The following is a 27700-nucleotide window of genomic DNA, read 5'->3' as shown; positions in this document are numbered from 1 at the left end:
TATCAGATGTTATCTAATTGGAGTGTGAGCAGCCCCTACTGGGCTTTAGATGTTACTTTATTGGCTTTGCCAGCACAACTCTGTCATCAGTGGACTCACCTGTGACCTTCCATGTGGTGGCAACATATGGCGTCCTGACAACTCATCCGAGCTTAGCCCACTGTCCTGACAGCAGCTGACTGACCATTTGCTCCACTGGGCCTTCAGGACAGATAAAGCCCGGTTTGAACTGGACTGAGCCAAACTCAGGTTCGACCTGTTGATGAACGTCTGTATCATGATGACAAAGCGCTTTCAAGCAACGGCAGCAGAATTGTTCTGAAATAGTTCTGAATTTCACAGTTTTCATTCCTAATAATCTCTGAAAAGAAAAACCAAATAGCCATCGGTCCGATGGCCGTGTGGACTGGATTCCACCTTCCACAGCAATAGGAACCTTTTTGAATGAAGGTGAAGCTTCATCTTTAATCAAGCACGTTATTTTATGTGTTGTTCCATCACGTGTGGAGACTCTCTGAGCATTCCTCTTCCCCGCATCTACACACACACCTTGAATCTGATGTTGTTACCATGGCAACAGACTTAGCGCACCAACAGTACAGAACATTGTGCTCGCTCCACATTTGTTACTTTCCATCACTGAGGTGCTGCATGTTGCTGTTATATCAATATTTGAACAGCTGCATTGTCTCGCATGCTAACATCTACATGACCATTTATCAAAACACCAAGGACACGGATGCCTGCAACATTCCAACCTCCACAGGCAAAACAAGCAATTTTCCACTCGTCTTACATTTTCAGTTTGAAGCCAGGTCTGAAGCCAGGTGGTGACTTCAGAGCTGGATGAGGTTGATGACATCCGCAGGGTCAAATCGATGGCTGTAACTGGCCTCACCACTATTTGCTGCCGTCTTCCACTGATTTTATATGTGAAAAATCAAATATTGATTTCATGTTTTGCAAATTTTGATGTGTTCACTCCTGCCATTAGATTTAAGCTCATGTCTGTGCTGTCCTGGTGAGTCTTGTAAAGAAATAATGGAAATGGTGTCGCTCTGGGACTGGGTCTTCATTCTGAGCCGTGGCTTCAGCAGTGTTGGTTTAAGGGAGCAAAAATCCTTGGAGCAGGTTGTGATTTCCAGTGTCCTCCTCAGCTTTTTAGCAAAGGGACATATCGGCACATTTAAACAGCTCAGAGCTAAGCCTGACCCTGACCCTGACCCTGACCCTGACCCTGACCCTGTCCCTGACCCTGACCCTAACCCTGACCCTGACCCTGTCCCTGACCCTAACCCTGACCCTGACCCTGACCCTAACCCTAACCCTGACCCTGTCCTGACCCTGACCCTGACCCTGACCCTGTCCCTAACCCTGACCCTAACCCTAAACCTGACCCTAACCCTAACCCTGTCCCTGTCCCTGTCCCTGTCCCTAACCCTGACCCTGACCCTGACCCTAACCCTCACCCTGACCCTGACCCTGACCCTGACCCTGACCTGACCCTGACCCTAACCCTGACCCTAACCCTAAACCTGACCCTGACCCTGACCCTGACCCGTCCCTGTCCCTAACCCTGACCCTGACCCTGACCCTGACCCTGACCCTAACCCTCACCCTGACCCTAACCCTGACCCTAACCCTAACCCTAACCCTTGGAGGTCCTGTGGTTGACCTGTTGGAGGTCCTGTGGTTGACCTGTTGGAGGTCCTGTGGTCGTGTGTTGAAGATCGTGTGTTGGAGGTCCTGTGGTCGTGTGTTGGAGGTCATGTGGTCGTGTGTTGAAGATCGTGTGTTGGAGGTCCTGTGGTCGTGTGTTGGAGGTCGTGTGTTGGAGGTCCTGTGGTCGGTGTTGGAGGTCATGTGGTCGTGGTGTGGAGGTCGTGTGTTGGACGTCCTGTGGTCGTGTGTTGAAGATCGTGTGTTGGAGGTCCTGTGGTCGTGTGTTGGAGGTCATGTGGTCGTGTGTTGGAGGTCGTGTGTTGGACGTCCTGTGGTCATGTGTTGGAGGTCGTGTGTTGGAGGTCGTGTGTTGGAGGTCGTGTTGGAGGTCATGTGGTCGTTGTGTTGGAGGTCGTGTGTTGGAGATCGTGTGTTGGACGTCCTGTGGTCGTGTGTTGAGGTCCTGTGGTCGTGTGTTGGAGGTCCTGTGGTCGTGTGTTGGAGGTCGTGTGTGTTGGAGGTCGTGTGTTGGAGTCCTGTGGTCGTGTGTTGGAGGTCGTGTGTGTGTGTTGGAGGTCCTGTGGTAGTGTGTGGAGGTCCTGTGGTCGTGTGTTGGAGGTCATGTGGTTGTGTGTTGGAGGTCCTGTGGTTGTGTGTTGGAGGTCGTGTGTTGGAGATCGTTGTGTTGGACGTCCTGTGGTCGTGTGTTGGAGGTCTGTGGTCGTGTGTTGGAGGTCCTGTGGTCGTGTGTTGGAGGTCGTGTGTTGGAGGTCATGTGTTGGAGGTCCTGTGGTCGTGTGTTGGAGTCGTGTGTTGGAGGTCCTGTGGTCGTGTGTTGGAGGTCTGTGGTCGTGTGTTGGAGGTCATGTGGTCGTGTGTTGGAGATCGTGTGTTGGAGGTCCTGTGGTCGTGTGTTGGAGGTCCTGTGGTCGTGTGTTGGAGGTCGTGTGTTGGAGGTCGGTGTTGGAGGTCATGTGTTGGAGGTCATGTGGTCGTGTGTTGGAGGTCATGTGTTGGAGGTCATGTGGTCGTGTGTTGGAGGTCCTGTGGTTGTGTGTTGGAGGTCATGTGGTCGTGTGTTGGAGATCATGTGTTGGAGGTCGTGTGTTGGAGGTCATGTGTTGGAGGTCATGTGGTCGTGTGTTGGAGGTCATGTGTTGGAGGTCATGTGGTCGTGTGTTGGAGGTCTGTGGTCGTGTGTTGGAGGTCATGTGGTCGTGTGTTGGAGATAGTGTGTTGGACGTCATGTGGTCGTGTGTTGGAGGTCGTGTGTTGGAGCTCCTGTGGTCGTGGTGTTGGAGGTATGTGGTCGTGTGTTGGAGGTCGTGTGTTGGAGGTCATGTGGTAGTGTGTTGGAGGTCGTGTGTTGGAGGTCCTGTGTGTGTGTGTTGGAGGTCATGTGGTCGTGTGTTGGAGGTCATGTGGTTGTGTCTTGGAGGTCGTGTGTTGGAGGTCGTGTGTTGGAGGTCCTATGGTCGTGTGTTGGAGGTCGTGTGTTGGAGGTCATGTGTTGGAGGTCCTGTGGTCGGTGTTGGAGGTCCTGTGGTCGTGGTTGGAGGTCGTGTGTTGGAGGACATGTGTTGGAGGTCCTGTGGTCATGTGTTGGAGGTCGTGTGTTGGAGGTCATGTGGTCGTGTGTTGGAGGTCCTGTGGTCGTGTGTTGGAGGTCATGTGTTGGAGGTCCTGTGGTCGTGTGTTGGAGGTCGTGTGTTGGAGGTCATGTGTTGGAGGTCCTGTGGTGGTCGTGTGTTGGAGGTCGTGTGTTGGAGGTCCTGTGGTCGTGTGTTGGAGGTCGTGTGTTGGAGGTTGTGTGTTGGAGGTCATGCAATCCTCCTGTAGGCTTATTTTGAGTGTTTTGTTTTTAATTTTACACTAGATCAAGTAAGTTTTACTTTACTTTAATGTCTCACACTCAAACTGTAAAACACAGAAATCGTTTTTCTTGTTCTTTTGTATCATCATTTTCTTTGGTACTTGGAGTAAAATTCCAATTCTGACCTGTTCTCTACCTTCATATCTCTTTCTCTCATCTCCTCCTCGTGTACTTATTCTCCTAATTCTATTTGATTTGATCTATCAATTTCATTAATAAGAGTTAGAATTATTATTTCCCTGGAAAAGAAGGGCGGTGTTTTGTCATTTGACAGCCGAAGTTTGTCTTTGTACCAAAATGACTCAAAATGAATGGATTTTAATGAAAGTTTCAGGAAAGAACAGCCAATTCAATTTTGCTGATGTTCCAGATTCTGGAGAGGCTTTGACCTTTGACCTCCCAAAGAGATCCCACAGTCAAGGGGCTTTATTAATAAAGCAAACACAATATTTTGGGAACTGAAGTTTGTGCTCTCGTTTTTAATTCTTTTTACCTGTCCAGCATCTCCTGATGTTGACTATTTTAGCAGGCAGATCATTTCTTACTGTCATCCAGCTGTGAAACATTCATGCCATCATTTTATCCAAATTTCTCATCTCTTTAGTGGAGAAATGCATGCGCTCTATGCAAATGGGGACCCAGATGGTGAAGCTACGTGGAGGTTCCAGAGGCCTGGTTCGGTTCTTCTATTTGGATGAACACAAGTCCTGCATCCGCTGGCGGCCGTCACGTAAAAATGAAAAGGCCAAGAGTGAGTTTATCACGTGTCCGTCATAGAGGGTGCTGTTTTTCTCCTGTTGACGTCCTGGAACTCAACATGTTCATACACGAGACAGTGGAAAGACATTAATGCTACAGTTACTGTTTCTGGCTCCTCACTAAAATGTGCGATTTTAACAAAAATCAATGACTCATAAACAGATAATGTGACTAATCCTGCTGAGTAGTCACATACGTGACACCAACACTTTTCCGGTAGCAACAACAGTGAGCAAAAAACGGCAGAAACCTTTGACAAACTCCAGAGCACAGAGACAGATGTGTTTTTAGGCTAGCTTCAGTTGTAAGAACCTCAGAAATCTGTGCTTAGTTCTCTAGTTGTTTTAATCAATTACATATGCAGGTAATATGTGACCCTTCTGCCTCATCAAGCTGCTTTGAAAGACCTCACCCTGATCATAGCCATCTCCCTGCTGCTGCCAGAAGCTCATGCAATATTCTGCTGACTTATGATTTCCTGCTGTTCCATAATTAATGAGGATGCAGAAAGTGCAGTTTTGTGATGAGTGGAAACATGAACACACAACCAGCATGTGTAGAATTATGTCTATTTATACAGTAGAATTGTGTAGCTACTATGTATCTTCGCATTAAAAATGAGTAACCTACATATTTAAAGATAAATGACAGACCGGTGGAGGCCGTAATAAAAAACCATAACTAAATCTCAACAATATTTCATTTTCAAAATGCTCTTTCTCATGTGAATGAATGCTTACAGTGCTTTGATTTGTGCTTTGATTTGTGTGTCACAGTTGCCGTTGACTCCATCCGAGAGATACGTGAGGGCAAACAGTCAGAGATCTTCCAGCGTTACTCGGACGGCAGCTTTGACCCAAACTGCTGTTTCAGCCTGTATTACGGAGAACACATGGAGTCTCTGGACCTGGTAACCGGTACTGGAGAAGAAGCGCGTACTTGGATCACAGGTCTGAGGTACCTGATGGCTGGTATTAGTGACGAAGACAGCCTGGCCAAGAGGCAGCGGACACGGGATCAATATCCTTATTTCACTTTCTCAATTGCTGATGTGTCACATTTATGCTCTCCTGTTTCTGCTGTTATTTATGCTGTGAATCCTCCACGTTTCTTTAACCTCTGACATCATGTGGTTAAAACAAACCTTCACTGAAGCGGATAAAAATGGAGACGGCAGCTTAAGCATTAGTGAGGTCCTACAGCTTCTTCACAAACTCAACGTCAATCTGCCAAGACAGAAGGTCAAACAAATGTTCAAGGTACCCAAATCCCAAATTTTATGCTGCCAAGCTGAAAAGCTGTGCAATGCTTCTCATTTTGGTTTTTCTTTTGACTCTGCCCATTTTGATTCTTAACCTTTTGAGTCTGTTTGAGTCTTTTGAGTCTAAGCCTAACCCATCTACTCAGTAATGCTCAATAATGCATGTGATCAAAAGATTCCTAGAGTCAGCACCCCCTAACCCCCTAACCCTCTAACCCTCTAACCCTAACCCTCTAACCCTAACCCTAACCTAACCCTCTAACCCTAACCCCCTAACCCTCTAACCCTAACCCTAACCCTAACCCTCTAACCCTCTAACCCTAACCCTAACCCTAACCCCCTAACCCTCTAACCCGAACCCTAACCCTAACCCTAACCCTCTAACCCTAACCCTCTAACCCTACCCTCTAACCCTAACCCTAACCCTCTAACCCTCTAACCCTAACCCTTAACCCTAACCCTCTAACCCTAACCCCTAACCCCTAACCCCCTAACCTAACCCCCTAACCCTAACCCTCTAACCCTAACCCCCAACCCCCTAACCCCCTACCCCCTAACCCTCTAACCCTAACCCCCAACCCTATCCCCCTAACCCCCTAACCCCCAACCCTAACCCTCTAACCCCCTAACCCCCTAACCCTAACCTAACCCTCTAACCCTAACCCTCTAACCCTCTAACCCTAACCCTCTAACCCTAACCCTAAATCCTAACCCTCTAACCTTAACCCTCTAACCCTAACCCCCAACCCCCTAACCCTAACCCTCTAACCCTAACCCCCAACCCTAACCCTCTAACCCTAACCCCCAACCCTAACCCTCTAACCCCCTAACCCTAACCCTCTAACCCTAACCCTAACCCCCAACCCTAACCCCCTAACCCTAACCCTCTAACCCTCTAACCCTCTAACCCTAACCCTCTAACCCTAACCCTCTAACCCTAACCCTAAATCCTAACCCTCTAACCCTACCCTCTAACCCTAACCCCCTACCCCCTAACCCTCTAACCCTAACCCCCAACCCTAACCCTAACCCCCAACCCTAACCCCCTAACCCCCTAACCCTAACCCTCTAACCCTAACCCCCAACCCTATCCCCCTAACCCCCTAACCCCCAACCCTAACTCCCCAACCCTAACCCTCTAACCCTAACCCCCAACCCTATCCCCCTAACCCCTAACCCTAACCCTAACCCTAACCCCCTAACCCTAACCTAACCCTAACCCCCTAACCCCCTAACCCCCAACCCTAACTACCCAACCCTAACCCCCTAACCCTAACCCTAACCCTAACCCCCTAACCCTAACCTAACCCTAACCCCCTAACCCCCTAACCCTAACCCTTGGAAGATGTTCTTTGAACCTCTTCCTGCTGAGTGTGCTATCACCCCAGTGACCCATATGGTGCTGCTGCTGGTACCGATGGTCTGCCTGGTCAGTGAGGGTAAACCCACGAGCTGCAACTGTGTGACGGGGACACTAAATAGCAACAATAATGAGTCAGTGTGGCTAGACTGGTTTGTTTTTGTCCTTTTGTTAAAATATTCGTTATCTTCCGGTGAATGTCTGCACTCCTGTCACTTTAAGGTAAAGAATAGTCGTGTTCTACATTTGGTGTGTATGATCCTGCTGAGACTTCAGGACTGGCGAGAGCGCTGTCCCTGGTGGCGTGGCATATGGTGCTGCTCCGTAAAGAGAAGGATTACATCGGTCGTGGTGTGACCTCCTGAGGGGCTCTTGTTAATCTCATTCTAAAAACAAAGATTTTAATCACCTTTTGACTGCCGGCCAACTTTCAGATTTAAGCCAATTTAGAACAGCGAAATTTTAAAGTCTGTTAATTACAGTTAAAGATAAAAACTTTATTTTTTAGATTTATAATTTTAGGTATTTTAAGATTATTATTTTGTTGATTTGAGATTTTGGTTATTTTCTAACATTAAAACAACATTAAATAATGTTAAAAATAAGATCTATTTTCAAAACTCCTTAGAATGATGTGTTTTTGTCCATTTAGCCGTGAAACATGAGGGTCCCCATCATCAGTGTTAAGGGTTTCTACAGTGGTGGTATGATTGGGGCAATAGTACACATGACATCTGCACCTTTGGTTAGGAGGCCGATACAGACCAGAACCAAGGAACTCTGGGCTTTGAGGAGTTCTGCTCCTTCTACAAGATGATGTCAACTCGCAGGGATTTGTACCTCCTCATGCTCACCTACAGCAACCTCAAGGATCACTTGGACATAGACGACCTGGCCCGGTTCCTCAACACGGAGCAAAAGGTAAATTATCCTTTCATCACGAATTTTAAATTTTCTCTGTCACACACAAAGTGCATCAAAGCTGATTTTTGAAGTCATTGCCATTTTAGTCATTTAGAAGAAGTTTTTCCAAAGTGAGAGACACAACCGAGACACCATGCAGCTGTGACCAATGTGAATAAACGAGTAGCTTCCATCCTAAACTACATGCTGCAGAGCTGTGGAGAGGGCTGAAGAGGACTATAAAGAGGAGAGAGGAGAAAGAGATGTGCTGTTAGGAGAGCAGATGCTCCTCCTCTGACACACCTCTGGAGGTCGCTCCACCATCAGGGAACAAGGGCTGAGAAGAGTCTGCATTGGTGCACCTGAACAGACGTTTGATGCAAATAGAAAATGATGTAAAATGATAACTGCATGATGTCCTGTTGCTTTGTCCCACTTGCTAAATTCTTTAGATGATCAGAAAGGTCAGACTGTGGTCATTTCATCTCTGTTACAGATGACCAAAGTCACCCGAGATCACTGTCTGGAGATCGTCACCAAATTTGAGCCGTCTTCCGATAACCAGAAACAGGGACTTCTGGGAATTGATGGTATGTCCATTTACAACAGCTGACTTTGTCAAGTCTCCTGTTTCTACTATCAGACTGTCACTGATTCCCTGGAAACGATTTCAGCTTCCGTTGAATGTTTTAATGTGAAGTAAGCTAATATGTTTTGGCTGCAGGGTTCACCAACTACATGCGCAGCCCAGCAGCTGATATCTTCAACCCCGATCATTACAGCATGAACCAGGACATGAACCAACCTTTATGCAACTATTTCATTGCCTCCTCACACAACACCTACCTGACAGGTGACCAGCTGATGTCACAGTCCAGAGTGGACATGTACGCGTGGGTGCTGCAGGCTGGCTGCCGCTGTATTGAAGGTCAGAGGTCAAGGTCACGTTCACTCAGTGTCAACAGATTCTGTCATCAATCTGACCCAGCTCATTTTGCAGCATCTGACCACTTTCTCATGTTTAAATGTTTTTTTAAAATTTGGATCATGAATGAGGAACAATTAATGAATCTCAACTTAAATCACAGTTGACTGTTGGGACGGCCCAGATGGAGAACCGATTGTCCACCATGGATACACGCTGACCTCCAAGATTCTGTTCAGAGACGTCATTGAGACCATCAACAAGTACGCCTTCATCAAGACCGAGTAGGTTCATTCGCACCTTCACACACACACACACACACACACACACACACACACACACACACACAAGTTTCTGTTCATGTTTGTGGTGTGTAGAACTCCAATGACCTCAGGCTCTTCCTCAGTAACTTTGCTTGCTCTGTCCTGTATCTTTATCTTTACTTTGGGACTTTGTATCCAATTCAAGGATGGAATTCTGTATTTGCTGTCTGGACAAAGCTCAAGAAGCTCCATTTTTAGCTTTTGTCTATTGAGAATTTCTACTATTCAGTTCAATTCAAACTTTATTCGAGTCATGGGAGGGAAAGAAAAAGGAACCAAAACAACTTAGAGATCTGACATGTGCGCGCAGGCAGCATCGGCATGTTTCACATGTTGTTTAAAATGTTTTAGGGCTTTGATTCTACTGATTTGAATTCAGAGTGAGATGGTTGAGGTGGCCTTCACCGCCCATTCATGGTCACATCATTTAGGATGAGAAAGCAGAGCAGCAACTCTTAAGAGTTTGGTCCTGTTTGAAAATACTCACACCTGCAAGATTCAAGTATTTTATTCTTCAGTGTTTCGTACAACTTTTAACTTCTGGTGGTATACCTAGCTCATGGTTTCTTTGTGTTGTTGTGGGCTTTTCATCCATATATCTGAGTGTGTCTGACTGTCTGACAGGTACCCCGTCATCCTGTCCATAGAGAACCACTGCAGTGTTCCTCAGCAGAAGAAGATGGCGCAGTATTTGACTGAGATCTTTGGAGACAAACTTAACCTGTCCAGCATCAAGGCTGACACGTTGGGTCGGCTACCATCACCAGAAGCACTGAAAGGAAGGATCCTGGTGAAGGTACCATTGCTGTCTGGCACTACAGAGACTGTATAACTATAATGACTCCATAACCTTTGAATCTAAACTGAGCGATCTTCCAAACTGAAGCATTGGCTAGTTACTAATTCATCTGGTGATTCTACTGGAAGTGAAATTGGGACTTGAAAAGACGAATAGTGGGTGTTTTTGTTGGAATTTCTCATGATATTCTCATTTTTCTCCTGCTTCTGTTGATAGAGACATTATTTCTCAATCAGCATTAAATCATCCCAGATATGAACCGACGGTTCACTAAGTCTGTTCATCAGCAACAGTGGTGGGTTGGGGTTATGGTTAGGGGCTGGGTTAACCCAATGATCTGAGGGATGTGAAGAACACCTCTGACAGTCAACAGCCTCTCATAAGATGTCTCATAAGATGTAAAAGGATGAAAAGCTTGTTGTTTACGGCCTTAAATGACACCACCAGGGAAAGAAGCTGCCTCCAAACATCGATGAAAATGCTGAAGAGGGAGATGTTTCCGATGAGGACAGCGCAGACGAGATGGAGGACGACTGCAAACTGATGAACGGAGATGTATGTAGTCTGTCCTTGGTAAATAAATGTGCTTTGTTCCCCAGAAATGTCTGGAGAAGAGTCAACTGGACCTTTAGAAGCAACTGGATGATGTTTTTCCTCTCCCCTGACCCCAGCTTTTTCACTAGATCTTTATTGATCGTCGGCTTCATTTTCTGAGGTGTCACAAGTTCTTAAAGAGTTGGTCAATATAAGCCTTCAGCACATCGGCTTTTCTCTAGAACTCCAGAAGCTTTGAACACTTGGCTCCTTCTGTCTGACTCTCCTCTCTGAACTGCTTGTTTGACCAGTGTCAGATGTCCTGCTGCATCACCACTGGGAACATTTCAACTAACTGTTGTGCGTTATCGCACACATCCGCTCATCTCCTCTGGAGACTTCTTCTGTCTCTCCACTCTTATTTGGAATCTTGCGGGAGCTTTTGATCATCATCCATGTATCTTCCATACAGGTTCTGGTGAAACAATGCAAGTAACCCTTTCTCGATTTGAGCAGGCTTAGGGTTAGTTGGGATGGTTAGGGTTAGTTGGGATGGTTAGGGTTAGGGTTCATTGGGATGGTTAGGGTTCGTTGGGATGGTAAGGGTTAGTTGGGATGGTACGGGTTAGTTGGGATGGTTAGGATTAGTTGGGATGGTAAGGGTTAGTTGGGATGGTAAGGGTTAGTTGGGATGGTACGGGTTAGGGTTAGTTGGGATGGTTAGGGTAAGGGTTAGTTGGGATGGTTAGGGTTAGTTGGGGTGGTAAGGGTTAGTTGGGGTGGTAAGGGTTAGTTGGGATGGTACGGGTTAGTTGGGATGGTAAGGGTTAGTTGGGATGGTTAGGGTTAGTTGGGATGGTTAGGGTTCGTTGGGATGGTAAGGGTTAGTTGGAATGGTTAGGGTTAGTTGGGATGGTTAGGGTTAGTTGGGATGGTAAGGGTTAGTTGGGATGGTACAGGTTAGGGTTAGTTGGGATGGTTAGGGTTAGTTGGGATGGTAAGGGTTAGTTGGGATGGTACGGGTTAGGGTTAGTTGGGATGGTAAGGGTTAGTTGGGATGGTTAGGGTTAGGGTTCGTTGGGATGGTTAGGGTTAGTTGGGATGGTACGGGTTAGGGTTAGTTGGGATGGTAAGGCTTAGGGTTAGTTGGGATGGTTAGGGTTAGTTGGGATGGTAAGGGTTAGTTGGGATGGTACGGGTTAGGGTTAGTTGGGATGGTTAGGGTTAGGGTTCGTTGGGATAGTAAGGGTTAGTCGGGATGGTAAGGGTTAGTTGGGATGGTACGGGTTAGGGTTAGTTGGGATGGTAAGGGTTAGTTGGGATGGTTAGGGTTAGGGTTCGTTGGGATGGTAAGGGTTAGGGTTAGTTGGGATGGTAAGGGTTAGTTGGGATGGTACGGGTTAGGGTTAGTTGGGATGGAAAGGGTTGGTTGGGATGGTTAGGGTTAGGGTTCGTTAGGATGGTAAGGGTTAGTTGGGATGGTTAGGGTTAGTTGGGATGGTACGGGTTAGGGTTCGTTGGGATGGTTAGGGTTCGTTGGGATGGTAAGGGTTAGTTGGGGTGGTTAGGGTGTGTTGGGATGGTTAGGGTAAGGGTTAGTTGGGATGGTTAGGTTAAGGTCATTCATAACCCTGTATTCATGTATAAATGGGTGGTGCAGTGATTGGCTGTCTGGCAGCTGTTTGGTGGCAGATGTTACTGTCGTTAGGGGTTTTACTCTGATGGACCACTCTGATGGTCTGCTGGGGGGTCTCCTAGGAGGATGGCTGGGGATGTGCTCCGTCTGTAGGCAGGCTGGTCCTCAGCACAGATGAGTCCAGTGAGGCCGAGTCCAGATGCCAGAGCATGAATGATGTGTTGACTCCATCGCGTAAAGACCTGCAGGGGGCGTAGGGGAGGGATCATTTTGAGACGGGACATGGCCTTATAGCCTTTTAAAAAAACTCTTCATAACCTGTCAAAATATTCTCCAGGTTAGTCCCCTAACCCTAACCAGAGGTTTCAAACCACTATTCAAGTTCAGTCTTACTTACACACATCCTTTACTGTTAAGATTGTACTTTCCAGAAACCAAGACTCCTAAGCCTCCTAACCCTAACCCCTGAACAAGCAACAGTGGCGATCGTTCACAGGAAGTAACTTGACAAGAACCAGGCCTGGATGGGGGAGCCTTCCTGCAAAGGCAGTCCCAGTTTTGAAGGAAATGACAGGAATAACATCTAGTTTAACTAAATCAAATCATGAAGAATGAAGAGGCTTCTGATGACAAAGTGGTGGAGATCTGGAAGTTCTGAGGACAGGTTCAGACTAAAAGAATATCTGCTGTTAGAGGACAGTAATGAGCCCACCAAGGCTGTCTAAATGCCAGGCAGTGGTACTGCCCACAGGTGGAAGGATAAATGTTTAAATCTGAGAAAAATGTGAAGGAAAACCTTAGAGGAGCAGAATATTTTGGATGTTGAAGTTACAGAGATGGAGCTGGTTTGGAGAGTTGAAAGGACAGAGAGTCAAAAACGAGACGTCTCCGAGTTAGAACAACAGGAAGGGGCTCATCCGGTGCCAGCCATGGAGGAAGTTATGCCCATTAATATTGAAACAAATGTTATATTTCAAATGTATCGTGCACATTTAGCATTCTTTCCAAAATGTGAAAAATGGAAGGAAGCTTTTCACTATTCTCTCACTCCTCCTCCTCCAGACATCAGCCATTAGGAAGCAGGTGGAGAACATGGCCAAGAAAAAGTTGGACAGTCTGCTGAAAGAGTCCAAGATCCGAGATCGGGAGGACCCGGACAGCTTCACCATCACAGCACTCCCACCTGCTGGGAAGGCCACCCAAAAAAACAGTTTCAAGGTAAAACACCTTCAATGGAATCAGATGTTCCAGCAATCAGTCATTTAAAAATATGCAATAACATTTAATCTGGTCTAAATTTTCTACACAAATTCAAGCAAAATTGATGTTTGATCAGTATTAAAACCTGGTTTTCCAGGTTTGATTTGCTTTTGTTGCTCAGATTCAGTAGCAGTACAGTCTTCTAATAACACGTGTCTCCTGATATCACGGCTCACCATCTCCACCTCCATCTCACCTCCAGAAGGGAACCTTTGTGAACACAATGTTCTGTTTTCTTCACCACTGTCAGGGTAAGGTGGATGACGGCTCGGACACGGCAGATGATGCAAATTCCAGTAGCAACAAGCGCACAAGTCGCTCCTTCATGGAAAGTTTCTCAAAGCGAAAGGTTACCTATTTTAATCACACATTGAAGTTCTCATATCAGCAAAATGTGATGACTGACAGCTTCATTCTTTTAACAGAAAAAGACAATCAAAATGAAAAAGACATCGAGTTTTGAGGACACAGATACTGAGCAAGAAAGTAGCTGCAGTTCTTCCCGAGCTGCCCTACACCACAAGTATGACAATTTCATTTCTACAAGCATTTTTTAGTAAGATGTAGTCATAGATGAGATAAGAACATGAAAAGCAGGTTGACTCAAATTTTAGCCGAGCAACCACAAACAGGGCAAGATGTTTTCTTCAGTCGGCTGTTTGGATTGTGGTGTTAGAGGGAGATGGGAATCATCTGAAAGACCTGTATCTACTTGTACTTGTGTTCTCCATTGATCACAATTCCTGGCGAAAGATACAGAAGGAGGTGATCAAATATGGGAGTAAGGAGGTCTCTGCACACGTGCAGCTGCCAGCATGTTTGTGACAAACAGCAATACGACAGATTAGCCTGTGGTTTTCATTACTGGTCTTTATTGAGAAGTGGCTCCTCTCAGCGTCCCCAGAGGAGCCTGTAGGGCTAGCAGGGCACACAGCGCATGATTTTACATGCCCAGTGAGATTACTGTTGTGGCAGAGACAATTTCACCATGTGCTAATGCTAACGTGGCTTTGGCTATTCTGCTAAAAGCCATCAGCAAATTGCAGTCTGCTGATCCATGATAGGGTTTTCATTGTGGTTGGAGACAACATAAATTTCATCCTCCTGAATTCCATTACCATGTAACACATCCCAATACAGATGAAGAAAACACTGGATAATGTTGACGTCACTGAAGTCCTCCCTTAAGCCAGTTGGACCACCTCTCTCTCTGTCATGTTCACTCCAATAAGGGGAAGGACAGGATAGAATCGCGGGATTCTAAAGACTGCTTGGACCACACAGATTTACTTGGGATTTAGTTACACTTAATAGGAGTTCAGTAATGTCAGACTCTTTCAAAACAGCAAATTTCTGTTCAGCCCTCACTTTCCACCCTGGTTTATTCTGGTGGAGAACGATAGTGCATCCTTCCATTGTTAGCACTGGAATCAGCACTCTGTTTTCACCTTTTCTACTTTTGCAGAAAGAAGAAGACCATGAAATTGTCCCGAGCTCTCTCTGATCTGGTCAAATACACTCAATCTGTGGGTCTCTACGATATCGAGGCACAAGGTAAAGTCTTTGCACTGATGACAGTAAATTAATGAACTGAATCATAACAGTTTTCTCTAATGAACCTAAATAATGCTAATTGCTTCTCAATCCTCTCATCTGTTACTTTTTTCAATCAATGGGATTTTGTACTGCAGTATTTCTATTATAGTAGAAACAGAAATGTCTGGATATTTTTACCTGAATGGTCAGATAATGAGCTTATTTTTTTTTTTTTCAGACTGATTAAAATATCCACATTCAAAAATGTTTCTAGATATGTTGTTAAAAGTAATCTTTGAAGCTTTTCTTTGCATTAACTGTTTGTTTTGCTTTCATTTGGCTTTTTTCTTGGCAGCTAATTGTAACTGGCAGGTATCGTCCCTCAGTGAGACCAAAGCTCATCAGCTAATGCAGCACAAAGCTGCATCGTTCATCCACTTCAACCAGCAGCAGCTCTCCCGCATTTACCCCTCGTCCTACCGTGTGGACTCATCCAACTTCAACCCTCAGCCCTTCTGGAACGCCGGCTGTCAACTTGGTATGAAGGCAATCGCTCGGCAGATCCTTGAAAGTGCACCAGTGGTGTAGCACCAGTGGTGTAGCACCAGTGTGTAGCACCAGTGGTGGAGCACCAGTGGTGTAGCACCAGTGGTGTAGCACCAGTGGTGTAGCACCAGTGGTGTAGCACCAGTGGTGGAGCACCAGTGGTGTAGCACCAGTGGTGTAGCACCAGTGGTGGAGCACCAGTGGTGGAGCACCAGTGGTGGAGCACCAGTGATGTAGCACCAGTGGTGTAGCACCAGTGGTGTAGCACCAGTGATGGAGCACCAGTGATGGAGCACCAGTGGTGTAGCACCAGTGATGTAGCACCAGTGGTGGAGCACCAGTGGTGGAGCACCAGTGGTGGAGCACCAGTGGTGTAGCACCAGTGGTGGAGCACCAGTGGTGTAGCACCAGTGATGTAGCACCAGTGGTGTAGCACCAGTGATGTAGCACCAGTGGTGGAGCACCAGTGATGTAGCACCAGTGGTGGAGCACCAGTGGTGGAGCACCAGTGGTGTAGCACCAGTGATGTAGCACCAGTGGTGGACCACCAGTGATGTAGCACCAGTGGTGGAGCACCAGTGGTGGAGCACCAGTGGTGTAGCACCAGTGGTGTAGCACCAGTGATGTAGCACCAGTGGTGGAGCACCAGTGGTGTAGCACCAGTGGTGGAGCACCAGTGGTGTAGCTAACCAAAATGTCGTTTCAGTTGCTCTCAACTACCAGACCGAAGGACGCGTTCTGCAGCTCAACAGAGCAAAATTCTACAGCAACGGCAACTGCGGCTACATCCTGAAGCCTGCCTGCATGTGTGAAGGTCAAAGAGGTTTTTATTAAACAAAAGTTTAGGCCATTTTTAAAATATTTAAGAGAGACAGAAAGTGCTGTAAAATGACATTAGTGTCACACAGAATGGACCCACAGCCGTCATTCAGCTGTCGAGTCGATTTCCATTGGATATTTTTAAATATCTGCATAATTGTAAAAAGGGTTATTTTATTAGTTATGAGTGGCTTTATTAGTGTTGCCATGCTAATGGATTACTTACAGTTTAGTTCTATTTTCCTTTAAACAGGTAACTTTAACCCAAACCTGGAGGATCCGCTTCCAGCTCGGATGAAGAAGCAGCTGGTGATAAAGATCATCAGTGGTCAACAGTTGCCAAAACCCAAAGACTCCATGTTGGGAGACAGAGGAGAGGTAGGAGCTGACAAACGGACATATTTCTGATGAAGAAGTCAACAACCATTTAAAGCTGGACGTCATATATGATAAATCTGACGATGTATGAGAGTACACACGTCAGAGTCCCTGTTCATGTCGTTATTCTTGCTAACCCTTTGGACTGGGACATGTAGGACATGAACATGTGTGACATTCACAGGAAGTAATGTTACATTATATTCATATTTTTATTTTATATTAAGTTTCTTAAGGTCTTTTTCCAAAAGAGGAAAGGGCACATTTAGACACATTTCCCTTCCAAACTAACAGTATTTCTACTGGCCATTCACTTTTACTCCATCTTTGTGCCAGATCATTGACCCCTTCGTGGAGGTGGAGGTCATTGGGCTCCCAGTGGACTGCTGTAAAGGACAGACCAGAGTGGTAGATGATAATGGTGAGGTCTTCATTCTTTTGGAAGCAGTCCTAGATGGTCTGGCACCTTTGACGTCTGTCTCTATTTGTGTTTGGTCCCTCAGGATTTAACCCCATGTGGGAGGAGACGCTCGTGTTCACCATCCACATGCCCGACCTAGCTTTAGTACGTTTCCTTGTGTGGGATCATGATCCCATAGGTCAGGACTTCATTGGCCAACGCACCATTGCCTTTAATAGCATGATGCCCGGTAAGAAACATGACAGCACACTCTCTATGAAACTATCAGATATTATATTTGCAAAGCAACATGTTGTTAGGCTAACAGTCAAGTGAGCTGAACATCATCACAAGCTGACACATCATCATCATCCTCATCATGCACCAGTGATGTAGCACCAGTGATGATGAGGATGATGATGATGAGGATGACACATCATCATGGGGAAAGACTTTCAGTTTGCTTCTCCGTGCAGATAAATGCCCCAATATTAACAAACAGCAAGAAGGAATCTATTCTACATGAGAGATGGAGCTAGGGTTAGGGTTAGGGTTAGAGGGCTAGGGTTAGAGCTAGGGTTAGGGTTAGGGGGTTAGGGGTAGGGTTAGAGGGCTAGGGTTAGAGCTAGGGTTAGGGTTAGAGTTTTAGGGTTAGGGCTAGGGTTAAGGTTAGAGGGTTAGGGTTAGAGTTTTAGGGCTAGGGTTAGAGGGTTAGGGTTAGGGTTAGAGGGTTAGGGTTAGAGGGCTAGGGTTAGAGCTAGGGTTAGGGTTAGAGGGCTAGGGTTAGGGTTAGAGGGCTAGGGTTAGAGTTAGGGTTAGAGTGTTAGGGGTCAGGGTTAGGGTTAGAGGGCTAGGTCTAGGGTTAGGGCTAGGATTAGAGCTAGGGTTAGGGTTAGAGGGTTAGGGTTAGAGGGGTAGGGTTAGGGTTAGAGGGCTAGGGTTAGGGTTAGGGTTAGAGGGTTAGGGTTAGAGTTTTAGGGCTAGGGTTAAGGTTAGAGGGTTAGGGTTAGCGTTTTAGGGCTAGGGTTAGAGGGTTAGGGTTAGAGGGGTAGGGTTAGGGTTAGAGGGCTAGGGTTAGGGCTAGGGTTAAGGTTAGAGGGTTAGGGTTAGCGTTTTAGGGCTAGGGTTAGAGGGTTAGGGTTAGAGGGGTAGGGTTAGGGTTAGAGGGTTACGGTTAGAGGGCTAGGGTTAAGGTTAGAGGGTTAGGGCTAGGGTTAAGGTTAGAGGGTTAGGGTTAGAGTTTTAGGGTTAGGGCTAGGGTTAGGGTTAGAGGGCTAGGGTTAGGGCTAGGGTTAGGGCTCGGGTTAAGGTTAGAGGGCTAGGGTTAGAGGGTTAGGGCTAGGGTTAAGGTTAGAGGGCTAGGTTTAGGGTTAGGGTTAGAGCTAGGGTTAGGGCTCGGGTTAGAGTTAGGGCTCGGGTTAGGGTTAGAGGGTGAGGGCGAGGGTTAGAGTTAGGGCTTGGGTTAGGGTTAGGGTTAGGTTAGAGGGTTAGGGCGAGGTTTAGAGTTAGGGCTAGGATTAGGGTTAGGGCTCCATTTGATGGGTTAGGGTCAGGGTCAGGGTTAGAGGGTTAGGGCTCGGTTAGGGGTTAGGGTTAGGGTTAGGGTTAGAGGGCTAGGGTTAGGGCTAGGGTTAGAGTTAGGGCTAGGGTTAGGGTTAGGGTTAGAGGGTTAGGGCGAGGTTTAGAGTTAGGGCTCGGGTTAGGGTTAGAGGGTGAGGGCGAGGGTTAGAGTTAGGGCTTGGGTTAGGGTTAGAGGGTTAGGGCGAGGTTTAGAGTTAGGGCTAGGATTAGGGTTAGGGCTCCATTTGATGGGTCAGGGTCAGGGTTAGAGGGTTAGGGCTCGGGTTAGGGTTAGGGTTAGAGGGTGAGGGCGAGGGTTAGAGTTAGGGCTAGGGTTAGGGTTAGAGGGTTAGGGCGAGGTTTAGAGTTAGGGCTCGGGTTAGGGTCAGAGGGTGAGGGCGAGGGTTAGAGTTAGGGCTTGGGTTAGAGGGTTAGGGCGAGGTTTAGAGTTAGGGCTAGGATTAGGGTTAGGGCTCCATTTGATGGGTTAGGGTCAGGGTTAGGGTTAGAGGGCTAGGTCTAGGGTTAGGGCTAGGGTTAGAGGGTTAGGGTTAGCGTTTTAGGGCTAGGGTTAGGTTAGAGGGTTAGGGTTAGAGGGGTAGGGTTAGGGTTAGAGGGGTAGGGTTAGGGTTAGGGTTAGAGGGTTAGGGTTAGAGTTTTAGGGCTAGGGTTAAGGTTAGAGGGTTAGGGTTAGCGTTTTAGGGCTAGGGTTAGGGTTAGGGTTAGAGGGGTAGGGTTAGGGTTAGAGGGCTAGGGTTAGGGCTAGGGTTAGGGCTAGGGTTAGAGGGTTAGGGTTAGCGTTTTAGGGCTAGGGTTAGAGGGTTAGGGTTAGAGGGCTAGGGTTAGGGCTAGGGTTAGAGGGTTAGGGTTAGGGTTAGGGTTAGAGGGCTAGGGTTAGGTTAGAGGGTTAGGGCTAGGGTTAAGGTTAGAGGGTTAGGGTTAGAGGGTTAGGGTTAGAGGGGTAGGGTTAGGGTTAGAGGGCTAGGGTTAGGGCTAGGGTTAGGGCTCGGGTTAAGGTTAGAGGGCTAGGGTTAGAGGGTTAGGGCTAGGGTTAGGGTTAGAGGGCTAGGTTTAGGGTTAGGGTTAGAGCTAGGGTTAGGGCTCGGGTTAGGGTTAGGGTTAGAGGGTTAGGGTTAGGGTTAGAGGGTGAGGGCGAGGGTTAGAGTTAGGGCTTGGGTTAGGGTTAGGGTTAGAGGGTTAGGGCGAGGTTTAGAGTTAGGGCTAGGATTAGGGTTAGGGCTCCATTTGATGGATTAGGGTCAGGGTCAGGGTTAGAGGGTTAGGGCTCGGTTAGGGGTTAGGGTTAGGGTTAGAGGGTGAGGGCGAGGGTTAGAGTTAGGGCTAGGGTTAGGGTTAGGGTTAGAGGGTTAGGGCGAGGTTTAGAGTTAGGGCTCGGGTTAGGGTTAGGGTTAGGGTTAGAGGGCTAGGGTTAGGGTTAGAGGGGTAGGGTTAGGGTTAGAGGGTTAGGGCGAGGTTTAGAGTTAGGGCTAGGATTAGGGTTAGGGCTCCATTTGATGGGTCAGGGTCAGGGTTAGAGGGTTAGGGCTCGGGTTAGGGTTAGGGTTAGAGGGGTAGGGTTAGGGTTAGAGGGCTAGGGTTAGGGTTAGGGTTAGAGGGTTAGGGTTAGAGTTTTAGGGCTAGGGTTAGGGCTAGGGTTAGAGGGTTAGGGTTAGCGTTTTAGGGCTAGGGTTAGAGGGTTAGGGTTAGAGGGGTAGGGTTAGGGTTAGAGGGCTAGGGTTAGGGCTAGGGTTAAGGTTAGAGGGTTAGGGTTAGCGTTTTAGGGCTAGGGTTAGAGGGTTAGGGTTAGAGGGGTAGGGTTAGGGTTAGAGGGTTACGGTTAGAGGGCTAGGGTTAAGGTTAGAGGGTTAGGGCTAGGGTTAAGGTTAGAGGGTTAGGGTTAGAGTTTTAGGGTTAGGGCTAGGGTTAGGGTTAGAGGGCTAGGGTTAGGGCTAGGGTTAGGGCTCGGGTTAAGGTTAGAGGGCTAGGGTTAGAGGGTTAGGGCTAGGGTTAAGGTTAGAGGGCTAGGTTTAGGGTTAGGGTTAGAGCTAGGGTTAGGGCTCGGGTTAGAGTTAGGGCTCGGGTTAGGGTTAGAGGGTGAGGGCGAGGGTTAGAGTTAGGGCTTGGGTTAGGGTTAGGGTTAGAGGGTTAGGGCGAGGTTTAGAGTTAGGGCTAGGATTAGGGTTAGGGCTCCATTTGATGGGTTAGGGTCAGGGTTAGAGGGTTAGGGCTAGGGTTAGGTTAGAGGGTTAGGGCTCGGTTAGGGGTTAGGGTTAGAGGGTGAGGGCGAGGGTTAGAGTTAGGGCTAGGGTTAGGGTTAGGGTTAGAGGGTTAGGGCGAGGTTTAGAGTTAGGGCTCGGGTTAGGGTTAGAGGGTGAGGGCGAGGGTTAGAGTTAGGGCTTGGGTTAGGGTTAGAGGGTTAGGGCGAGGTTTAGAGTTAGGGCTAGGATTAGGGTTAGGGCTCCATTTGATGGGTCAGGGTCAGGGTTAGAGGGTTAGGGCTCGGGTTAGGGTTAGAGGGTGAGGGCGAGGGTTAGAGTTAGGGCTAGGGTTAGGGTTAGAGGGTTAGGGCGAGGTTTAGAGTTAGGGCTCGGGTTAGGGTCAGAGGGTGAGGGCGAGGGTTAGAGTTAGGGCTTGGGTTAGAGGGTTAGGGCGAGGTTTAGAGTTAGGGCTAGGATTAGGGTTAGGGCTCCATTTGATGGGTTAGGGTCAGGGTTAGAGGGTTAGGGCTCGGGTTAGGGTTAGAGGGTGAGGGCGAGGGTTAGAGTTAGGGCTAGGGTTAGAGCTAGGGTTAGGGTTAGAGGGTTAGGGTTAGAGCTAGGGTTAGGGTTTTAGGGTTAGGGCTCGGGTTAGAGTTAGGGCTCGGGTTAGGGTTAGAGGGTTAGGGCGAGGGTTTGAGTTAGGGCTAGGGTCAGGGTTAGAGCTCCATTTGATGGGTCGGACTCTTCACTTTGCTGGACTTTTGCTGGATCTAAAGACGAGGACGGTTGTGAGCTCACTCTTAGTCCATGACTTTCTGCCTGTACCTTGGAAATGAAGGAACGATTGGTTTTCCGTTCTTGGACTTCAGCTCTTCTCCTGTGCATCAGGACTCCCTGTGGGCCATGTTCTCTGGTGCCACTGTTGAGGAGGCAGCTTTGGGCTGCGTTCAGAAGGGTGCTGGTGTTCGTCATGGCAGTAACACACTGTCCAAATGACCCCTATTTTGATAAGGATGCACAGTCTGAAGACTGGTAGATGAATAGTTCTCATTTGCTCACGAGGCCGTGATGCAGATGTAAAAGTTCAGGATCAGTTTAGGATTGAGTGGCAACCGTAGATCAGCGAGAGGATCCTGACATCCTTATTTTCTTCTATTTCTTGTCTGAACTATTTGTCCTGTTTCTGTGATGTTTGTGCAGGATATCGTCATGTGTACTTGGAAGGGATGGAGGAAGCTTCCGTCTTTGTTCATATAGCTGTAAATGATGTCACCGGTAAGGTAGGTAAAGTTGAACGTATAGAAGAGCATTAACTTATCTCCAGTGTTGCTTGTGAGAGACGGGGACTCGCATGTGTAGCGGGTTAATATGCAGCTCTTGTCGACGCCCACATGTTGCTGAAGTTTCTGCTCCACAGGGTCAACATCTTGTTTTCATCCCATCTACAGTGCTGATTACTTTATGCTATGTAATCTATAGAAAGGTGTTGCTTTGCATCCTTTATTACTGGTTCTGTTACAGCCTGTCAGACGCTGCTGCTGAGAGCGAGAGGAAAGACCATTTAAGAGTAGTGGGTCGATCAGTCCCTAGAGAAGGATGGCCCCACCTCTGGTGCACCTGGAGACAGAGCAGAGCAACCGACCCCCCCCCCAACACACATCCCCCAGTGTCGAGGGAGGGGCCTCTATAGTTACGATTTTATGTCTCTTTTCACCAATAATGAAATCGTTACAGAGTATTCCCCCATGATACTAAGGTGAATGGGGGGGGTACATTTTAGGGCAGGGACGTGCAACACGGGTGAATGAGACAGTAGATGGTACTAGATGGCCTCCATATATCAGGTGGCCAGGTAGCGATCTTTGACAACCTTGCAGATGCGTGGAAGTGAGCGTGTGTGACTTTGGTGGACTCGAGGATTTAGGGAAGTGAGGCTGCGTTCAGGCCAGGGTTAGGGTCAGGGTCAGGGTTAGGGTCAGGGTCAGGGTCAGGGTTTAAACCTGTGAGCTAGGGTTATTGTCAGGGTTAGGGTCAGGGTTAGGGTTTAAACCTGGGAGCTAGGGTTAGGGTTTAGGGTTAGGGTTTAAACCTGTGAGCTAGGGTTAGGGTCAGGGTTAGGGTTTAGGGTTAGGGTTTAGGGTTAGGGTCAGTGTTAGGGTCAGGGTTAGGGTTTAAACCTGTGAGCTAGGGTTAGGGTCAGGGTTAGGGTTTAGGGTTAGGGTTAGGGTCAGGGTTAGGGTCAGGGTTAGGGTTTAAACCTGGGAGCTAGGGTTAGGGTTTAGGGTTAGGGTTTAAACCTGTGAGCTAGGGTTAGGGTCAGGGTTAGGGTTTAGGGTTAGGGTTTAGGGTTAGGGTCAGTGTTAGGGTCAGGGTTAGGGTTTAAACCTGTGAGCTAGGGTTAGGGTCAGGTTTAGGGTTAGGGTTTAAACCTGTGAGCTAGGGTTAGGGTCAGGGTTAGGGTTAGGGTTTAAACCTGTGAGCTCCACCTTTAGGTTGGGTTAAGGTTAGGGTCAGGGTTAAGGTCAGGGTCCGGGTCAGGGTTAGGGTTTAAACCTGTTAGGGTCAGGGTCAGGGTTTAAACCTGTGAGCTCCACCTGTAGGTTGGGTTAGGGTCAGGGTCAGGGTTTAAACCTGTGAGTTCCACCTTTCGGTTGGGTTAGGGTCAGGGTCAGGGTTTAAACCTGTGAGCTCCACCTTTAGGTTGGGTTAGGGTCAGGGTCAGGGTTAGGGTTTAAACCTGTTAGGGTCAGGGTCAGGGTTTAAACCTGTGAGCTCCACCTTTAGGTTGCATGTCCAGTCTGCAGCCATGATCCCCTCCTCTTCTTCACGCTACATTTCTTCTTTCTCAGCTCTGTGCTCCCTGTTCTGATGTCTCTCTCCATCTTCTCCCGCTTTCCTTTTGTCTGATTGTCTCTTTTTTCCTGTGTCTGTGATTTCAGTGGACCTCTCTGTTTCCAAATGCTCCATTTAAAGCCAAGAAATCTTTAGGGGTCCAGATGCTGCTACTCAAAGCTCAGGTGTAGTTGAAGCCAGTCAGCATCTTGCACAAGCTGCACCCTCAACGTGATATTGATTCCAGCTCAGTTGAAAACTCATGTTCTACATGAGTTATGAAGGCTTGACTCTGTCCTCATGATTGTTCCAAGTAGATCCAAGCTGCAGCCAGAACTCTGGATTTTTGATGAGGTTTTTTCTATTCTTCCATTTTAATAACTGAGTTTGTTATTAGTTTTTTATTTATTATTAGTTTCTTTTTGTTCTCAGTGCAAATCCAGGATCTCAATGCCTCTGGGAAAGTACTGGAATATCTGAAATATGCTCAGTTGTGTTTTTCAGTATCTATAGGAGGGCTGAATCCCACTGGAAAGCTGATTCCGTTTAGTATCTGTCACTGTTCTCTTAGGCTTTTTTCTTCAACTATCAGACCTTTTGGAGGTCTTGTTGCTTTTCAAATGTTTAGGAAGAAAGTTGGCTTTTTTGGATCTACTTCTTTGTGATCATGTGGTTTCTCTGAATGCCATCATCATCATCATCATCACCATCATCATGCTGTCACTGTGTCGTCATTGTGACCTCATTGTGCTCTTTAAAGAGTAATTGGTCATTGACTGTGTGATGTAATAACAGTCTGAACACACACGGATGAATGAAGAGTGGTGTAGCATCATGCAGAAGGAGGGAATATTGGACCTTTGTCCTCCTCTGTCATCAGAAGTGCTGTCAGGTTCTGCATTCATCTTCAGAGGTCCATTCCATCATTGATGTTCAACAGGGGTTAGGGTTAGGGTTACAGTCGTGTTAATAACAGATTATTCACCTGCATCCTTGTCAATCTCTTTGGTTGACTTCTTTCTAAGCAAACCCATGTTATATGTATTACACTTCCCATTTCCCAATTTCAAGTGTTTATCCACATTGATTTATGCATTTGAGCATGATGTTCTATCGTTTCCTCTTTTTAGGCCCGAACTTCCAGCGGCATAAAAGGAATCTTTCACAAGCACCCAAAGCAGGCTTCCCTGGACAGCCATGCTGCTGCACAGCACAGTCATAAGCACCCTTTTGGTGCACATCTCCTGCGGCGAACTGCCAGTGCACCGACCAAAGGTCAGCCTAAAACCAAAAAGGGATTTCCAGAGATTACCAACGACAACAGCTCCGAGGGTGCTGGTGAGGAGCGAGAGCCTGAGAACAAGGCCTCTCACCAAACCACAGCACTTCGCCAAGGAGACTCACTTTCTCAGGAAAAGGGCCACCGGGACAACCCCGACACAAATGGAACGTTCCACCCTGAAGGGGGTAAAGGTAAGAGCTCACATGTCACTCAAAACCGACCCATGAGTGAGCCCCTGAAACGGGTCAGCCGGGTTTGCTTCTATGAGCCACTGGACATGAAACCTGGAGTTTTCGCCCGCGTCGCAGTTACTAGCTCAGGCCGGGTTGGACTGTCATCCAACTGTATCACATGTGTGATGGGCTCCAAGGACAGCCCAGAAACGGAACGGAAATGTCTGGTGAAGGAACAGCAGGACAGAAGTGATCAAGCCAAGACACATTTGAACGCAGAGCCAGTATCCCACACTGCCCGTCCCACCTCGCAGCAGCCTGTGCCCTTTCCCAAACACCATGTGGAGGCCCAATTTCAGTACTCACCACAAGTTCAGCTCAGACCCGTCCCGTTCCCCAGGTCCAAAGCCAGACAGACACTCGGCGACTGGCGTGTTCGACCTCAAGCTGAGCATTCGCAGAGAAATGTTCAGTCATGCAGTATCCCAAGAAAACGCTCTCACAATGCTGTAACAGCAGCACCGACTCTCACGGTGGGCGGCAGGACTGATGTCCACCGTCAGAAGTCGGCCCTCAACTCTGGTGCACTTTGCTACGAGTCTGTTAAGAGTGCAAACACAAATGGCTGCTTGCTTCTTAGCAACAGCAGCCTCAGCAGCTGTGGCAGCCTCAGCAGTCTGAGCAGTTGGGACTTGCCTCCCATGCTGCCTCCATGTTCTGTCTTCGACAGCCGCAAGAGAGCTGTGGGTACTCTGCAGCGCGAGCTGAATGCGTTGTTCACCCAGAAAATGGAGGAGTTGCACCTCAAGTCCCCCATGTTCTTCGCTGGTAAGATCAGAGGAACGCTGTAGAAGCTTTGCTGTATCCATAGATTCCCCACCTATAAATGATTGTTTCCAACCTACATGATCTTGATGCCCGGAGCTCCATTCCCCTTTGATACCAAGTAGATTTAGGGTTAGGGTTAGTTGCTGCTGCAACTGTCAGTTGAGTCCTTCTAAATATCATTTCAATTGTTTCTCATTCCTTCTAAATATCCCAACTGATATGACCACACAGATGACAGTGGTAAGTAGTAACTTCAACTGGTCCAAAGCTTTTCTGTATTCAATGAAACTGTCAAATAATCCTGAAGGTGACACCCCCCCGTCACAACCTCGGTCTAAACCAAACAATCCAACAACAGTCTCTTTTCTTGAGGCGGCAGGAATGACTGCAAAGTCTTTTCTGGCTAGAACATTTCAGTGGGTAAAGAACTGCGACACTAAGACCATCCCAATGCAGCAAACATCACACTCTGTCTAACTAACCCTAACCCTAACCTAACCCTAACCTGAACCCTAAACCCACCCTAACCCTAAACCCAACCCTAACCTAACCCTAACCTGAACCCTAAACCCAACCCTAACCCTAAACCCAACCCTAACCCTAACCCTAACCTAACCCTAACCTGAACCCTAAACCCAACCCTAACCCTAACCTGAACCCTAACCCAACCCTAACCCTAAACCCAACCCTAACCTAACCCTAACCCTAACCTGAACCCTAAACCCAACCCTAACCCTAACCTGAACCCTAAACCCAACCCTAACCCTAAACCCAACCCTAACCCCAACCCTAACCCTAACCTGAACCCTAAACCCAACCCTAACCCTAAACCCAACCCTAACCTAACCCTAACCCTAACCTGAACCCTAAACCCAACCCTAAACCCAACCCTAACCCTAAACCCAACCCTAACCCCAACCCTAACCCTAACCCAATGCAGCAAACATCACACTCTGTCTAACTAACCCTAACCCGAACCCTAAACCCAACCCTAACCCTAAACCCAACCCTAACCCTCTGTCTGACTAACCCTAACCCTAACCCTAACCCTCTGTCTGACTAACCCCAACCCTAACCCTAACCCATTGTCTGACTAACCCTAACCCTCTGTCTGACTAACCCTAACCCTAACCCCCAACCCTAACCCTAACCCCAACCCTAACCCTAACCCATTGTCTGACTAACCCTAACCCTAACCCTCTGTCTGACTAACCCTAACCCAACCCTAACCCTTTTGAATAAAATCATCTATTAGCAGGTTTCCAGCTAAAGATGTTTCCCTGTTTGTTCGGAGCTTTTCCTGTCTGATCCCGTCTCTTCCCACTGGTTTTGCTGACGCTGAAGTTATTTTTCCTCTCTCTTCTCTTTCATGCCTTCTCTATCCATAGTGCAGAATTGAGGGATGACCAGATTCAGGTAAACCTCTGCTGTAACTTTTAAAACTCATCACTTGGAGCTTTGAAGCACGGGGTAGTTGCTCTTATTCTTCTGGGCACAATACTGACTCTCTCTTTCCATTTCATTTGCTTCCATTTTTCCTGTTTTGGACTGGGAACACAGTGAGATCACTGGTCAGTGACTAGAAATATCGGATGGGCAATATTGAAATGAATATTTCACTCTAACAGATAAAAATGTGTCAAAGTCCTAGTGGTCGTAGCTGCTCTTTAATTCTCATCAGCTCAACATGCTTATTTCCACCGTGTAATTCTTTCAAGTGACACTTGTTTGTGGCCCAAGATCTGATCCTGTTGAGTTTTATTTGTAGTTTTCAAGTTTAGTAGAGTGGAAGCGAACCGACACCTGTAGGTTTTCCACTGAAGGTCTGCACACAGGACTGATTTATTATTTCT

The 27700-nt window shown here is 47.5% G+C and overlaps 1 protein-coding gene across 9 annotated transcripts in view; it reads left to right on the top strand.

Annotated features, from left to right (window-relative positions):
- plch2a (phospholipase C, eta 2a) overlaps positions 1–27700 on the top strand; it is a 51721-nt gene that overhangs the window by 20958 nt on the left and 3063 nt on the right. For 6 of the 9 annotated variants that reach the window (XM_057040043.1, XM_057040044.1, XM_057040046.1 and 3 more), the window contains 20 exons: positions 4140–4286; positions 5071–5314; positions 5424–5553; positions 7666–7836; positions 8315–8408; positions 8543–8746; positions 8907–9027; positions 9691–9862; positions 10313–10420; positions 13098–13253; positions 13546–13644; positions 13718–13818; positions 14761–14849; positions 15187–15369; positions 16084–16191; positions 16450–16574; positions 16911–16995; positions 17078–17224; positions 21933–22012; positions 24695–25037. In XM_057040043.1, coding sequence (XP_056896023.1) covers positions 4140–4286; positions 5071–5314; positions 5424–5553; positions 7666–7836; positions 8315–8408; positions 8543–8746; positions 8907–9027; positions 9691–9862; positions 10313–10420; positions 13098–13253; positions 13546–13644; positions 13718–13818; positions 14761–14849; positions 15187–15369; positions 16084–16191; positions 16450–16574; positions 16911–16995; positions 17078–17224; positions 21933–22012; positions 24695–25037 — 2907 coding nt within the window. Of the gene's footprint in view, positions 1–4139; positions 4287–5070; positions 5315–5423; positions 5554–7665; positions 7837–8314; positions 8409–8542; positions 8747–8906; positions 9028–9690; positions 9863–10312; positions 10421–13097; positions 13254–13545; positions 13645–13717; positions 13819–14760; positions 14850–15186; positions 15370–16083; positions 16192–16449; positions 16575–16910; positions 16996–17077; positions 17225–21932; positions 22013–24694; positions 25038–27235; positions 27264–27700 lie in introns of all 9 variants that reach the window. The other 3 variants (XM_057040047.1, XM_057040048.1, XM_057040041.1) reach the window with 3 other exon arrangements.

This window comes from Takifugu flavidus, chromosome 8 (genome assembly GCF_003711565.1).
Source record: "Takifugu flavidus isolate HTHZ2018 chromosome 8, ASM371156v2, whole genome shotgun sequence".
Taxonomy (NCBI): domain Eukaryota; kingdom Metazoa; phylum Chordata; class Actinopteri; order Tetraodontiformes; family Tetraodontidae; genus Takifugu; species Takifugu flavidus.
The sequence above is the reverse complement of the archived record's forward strand: the minus strand, read 5'-3'. Positions and strand labels throughout refer to the sequence as shown.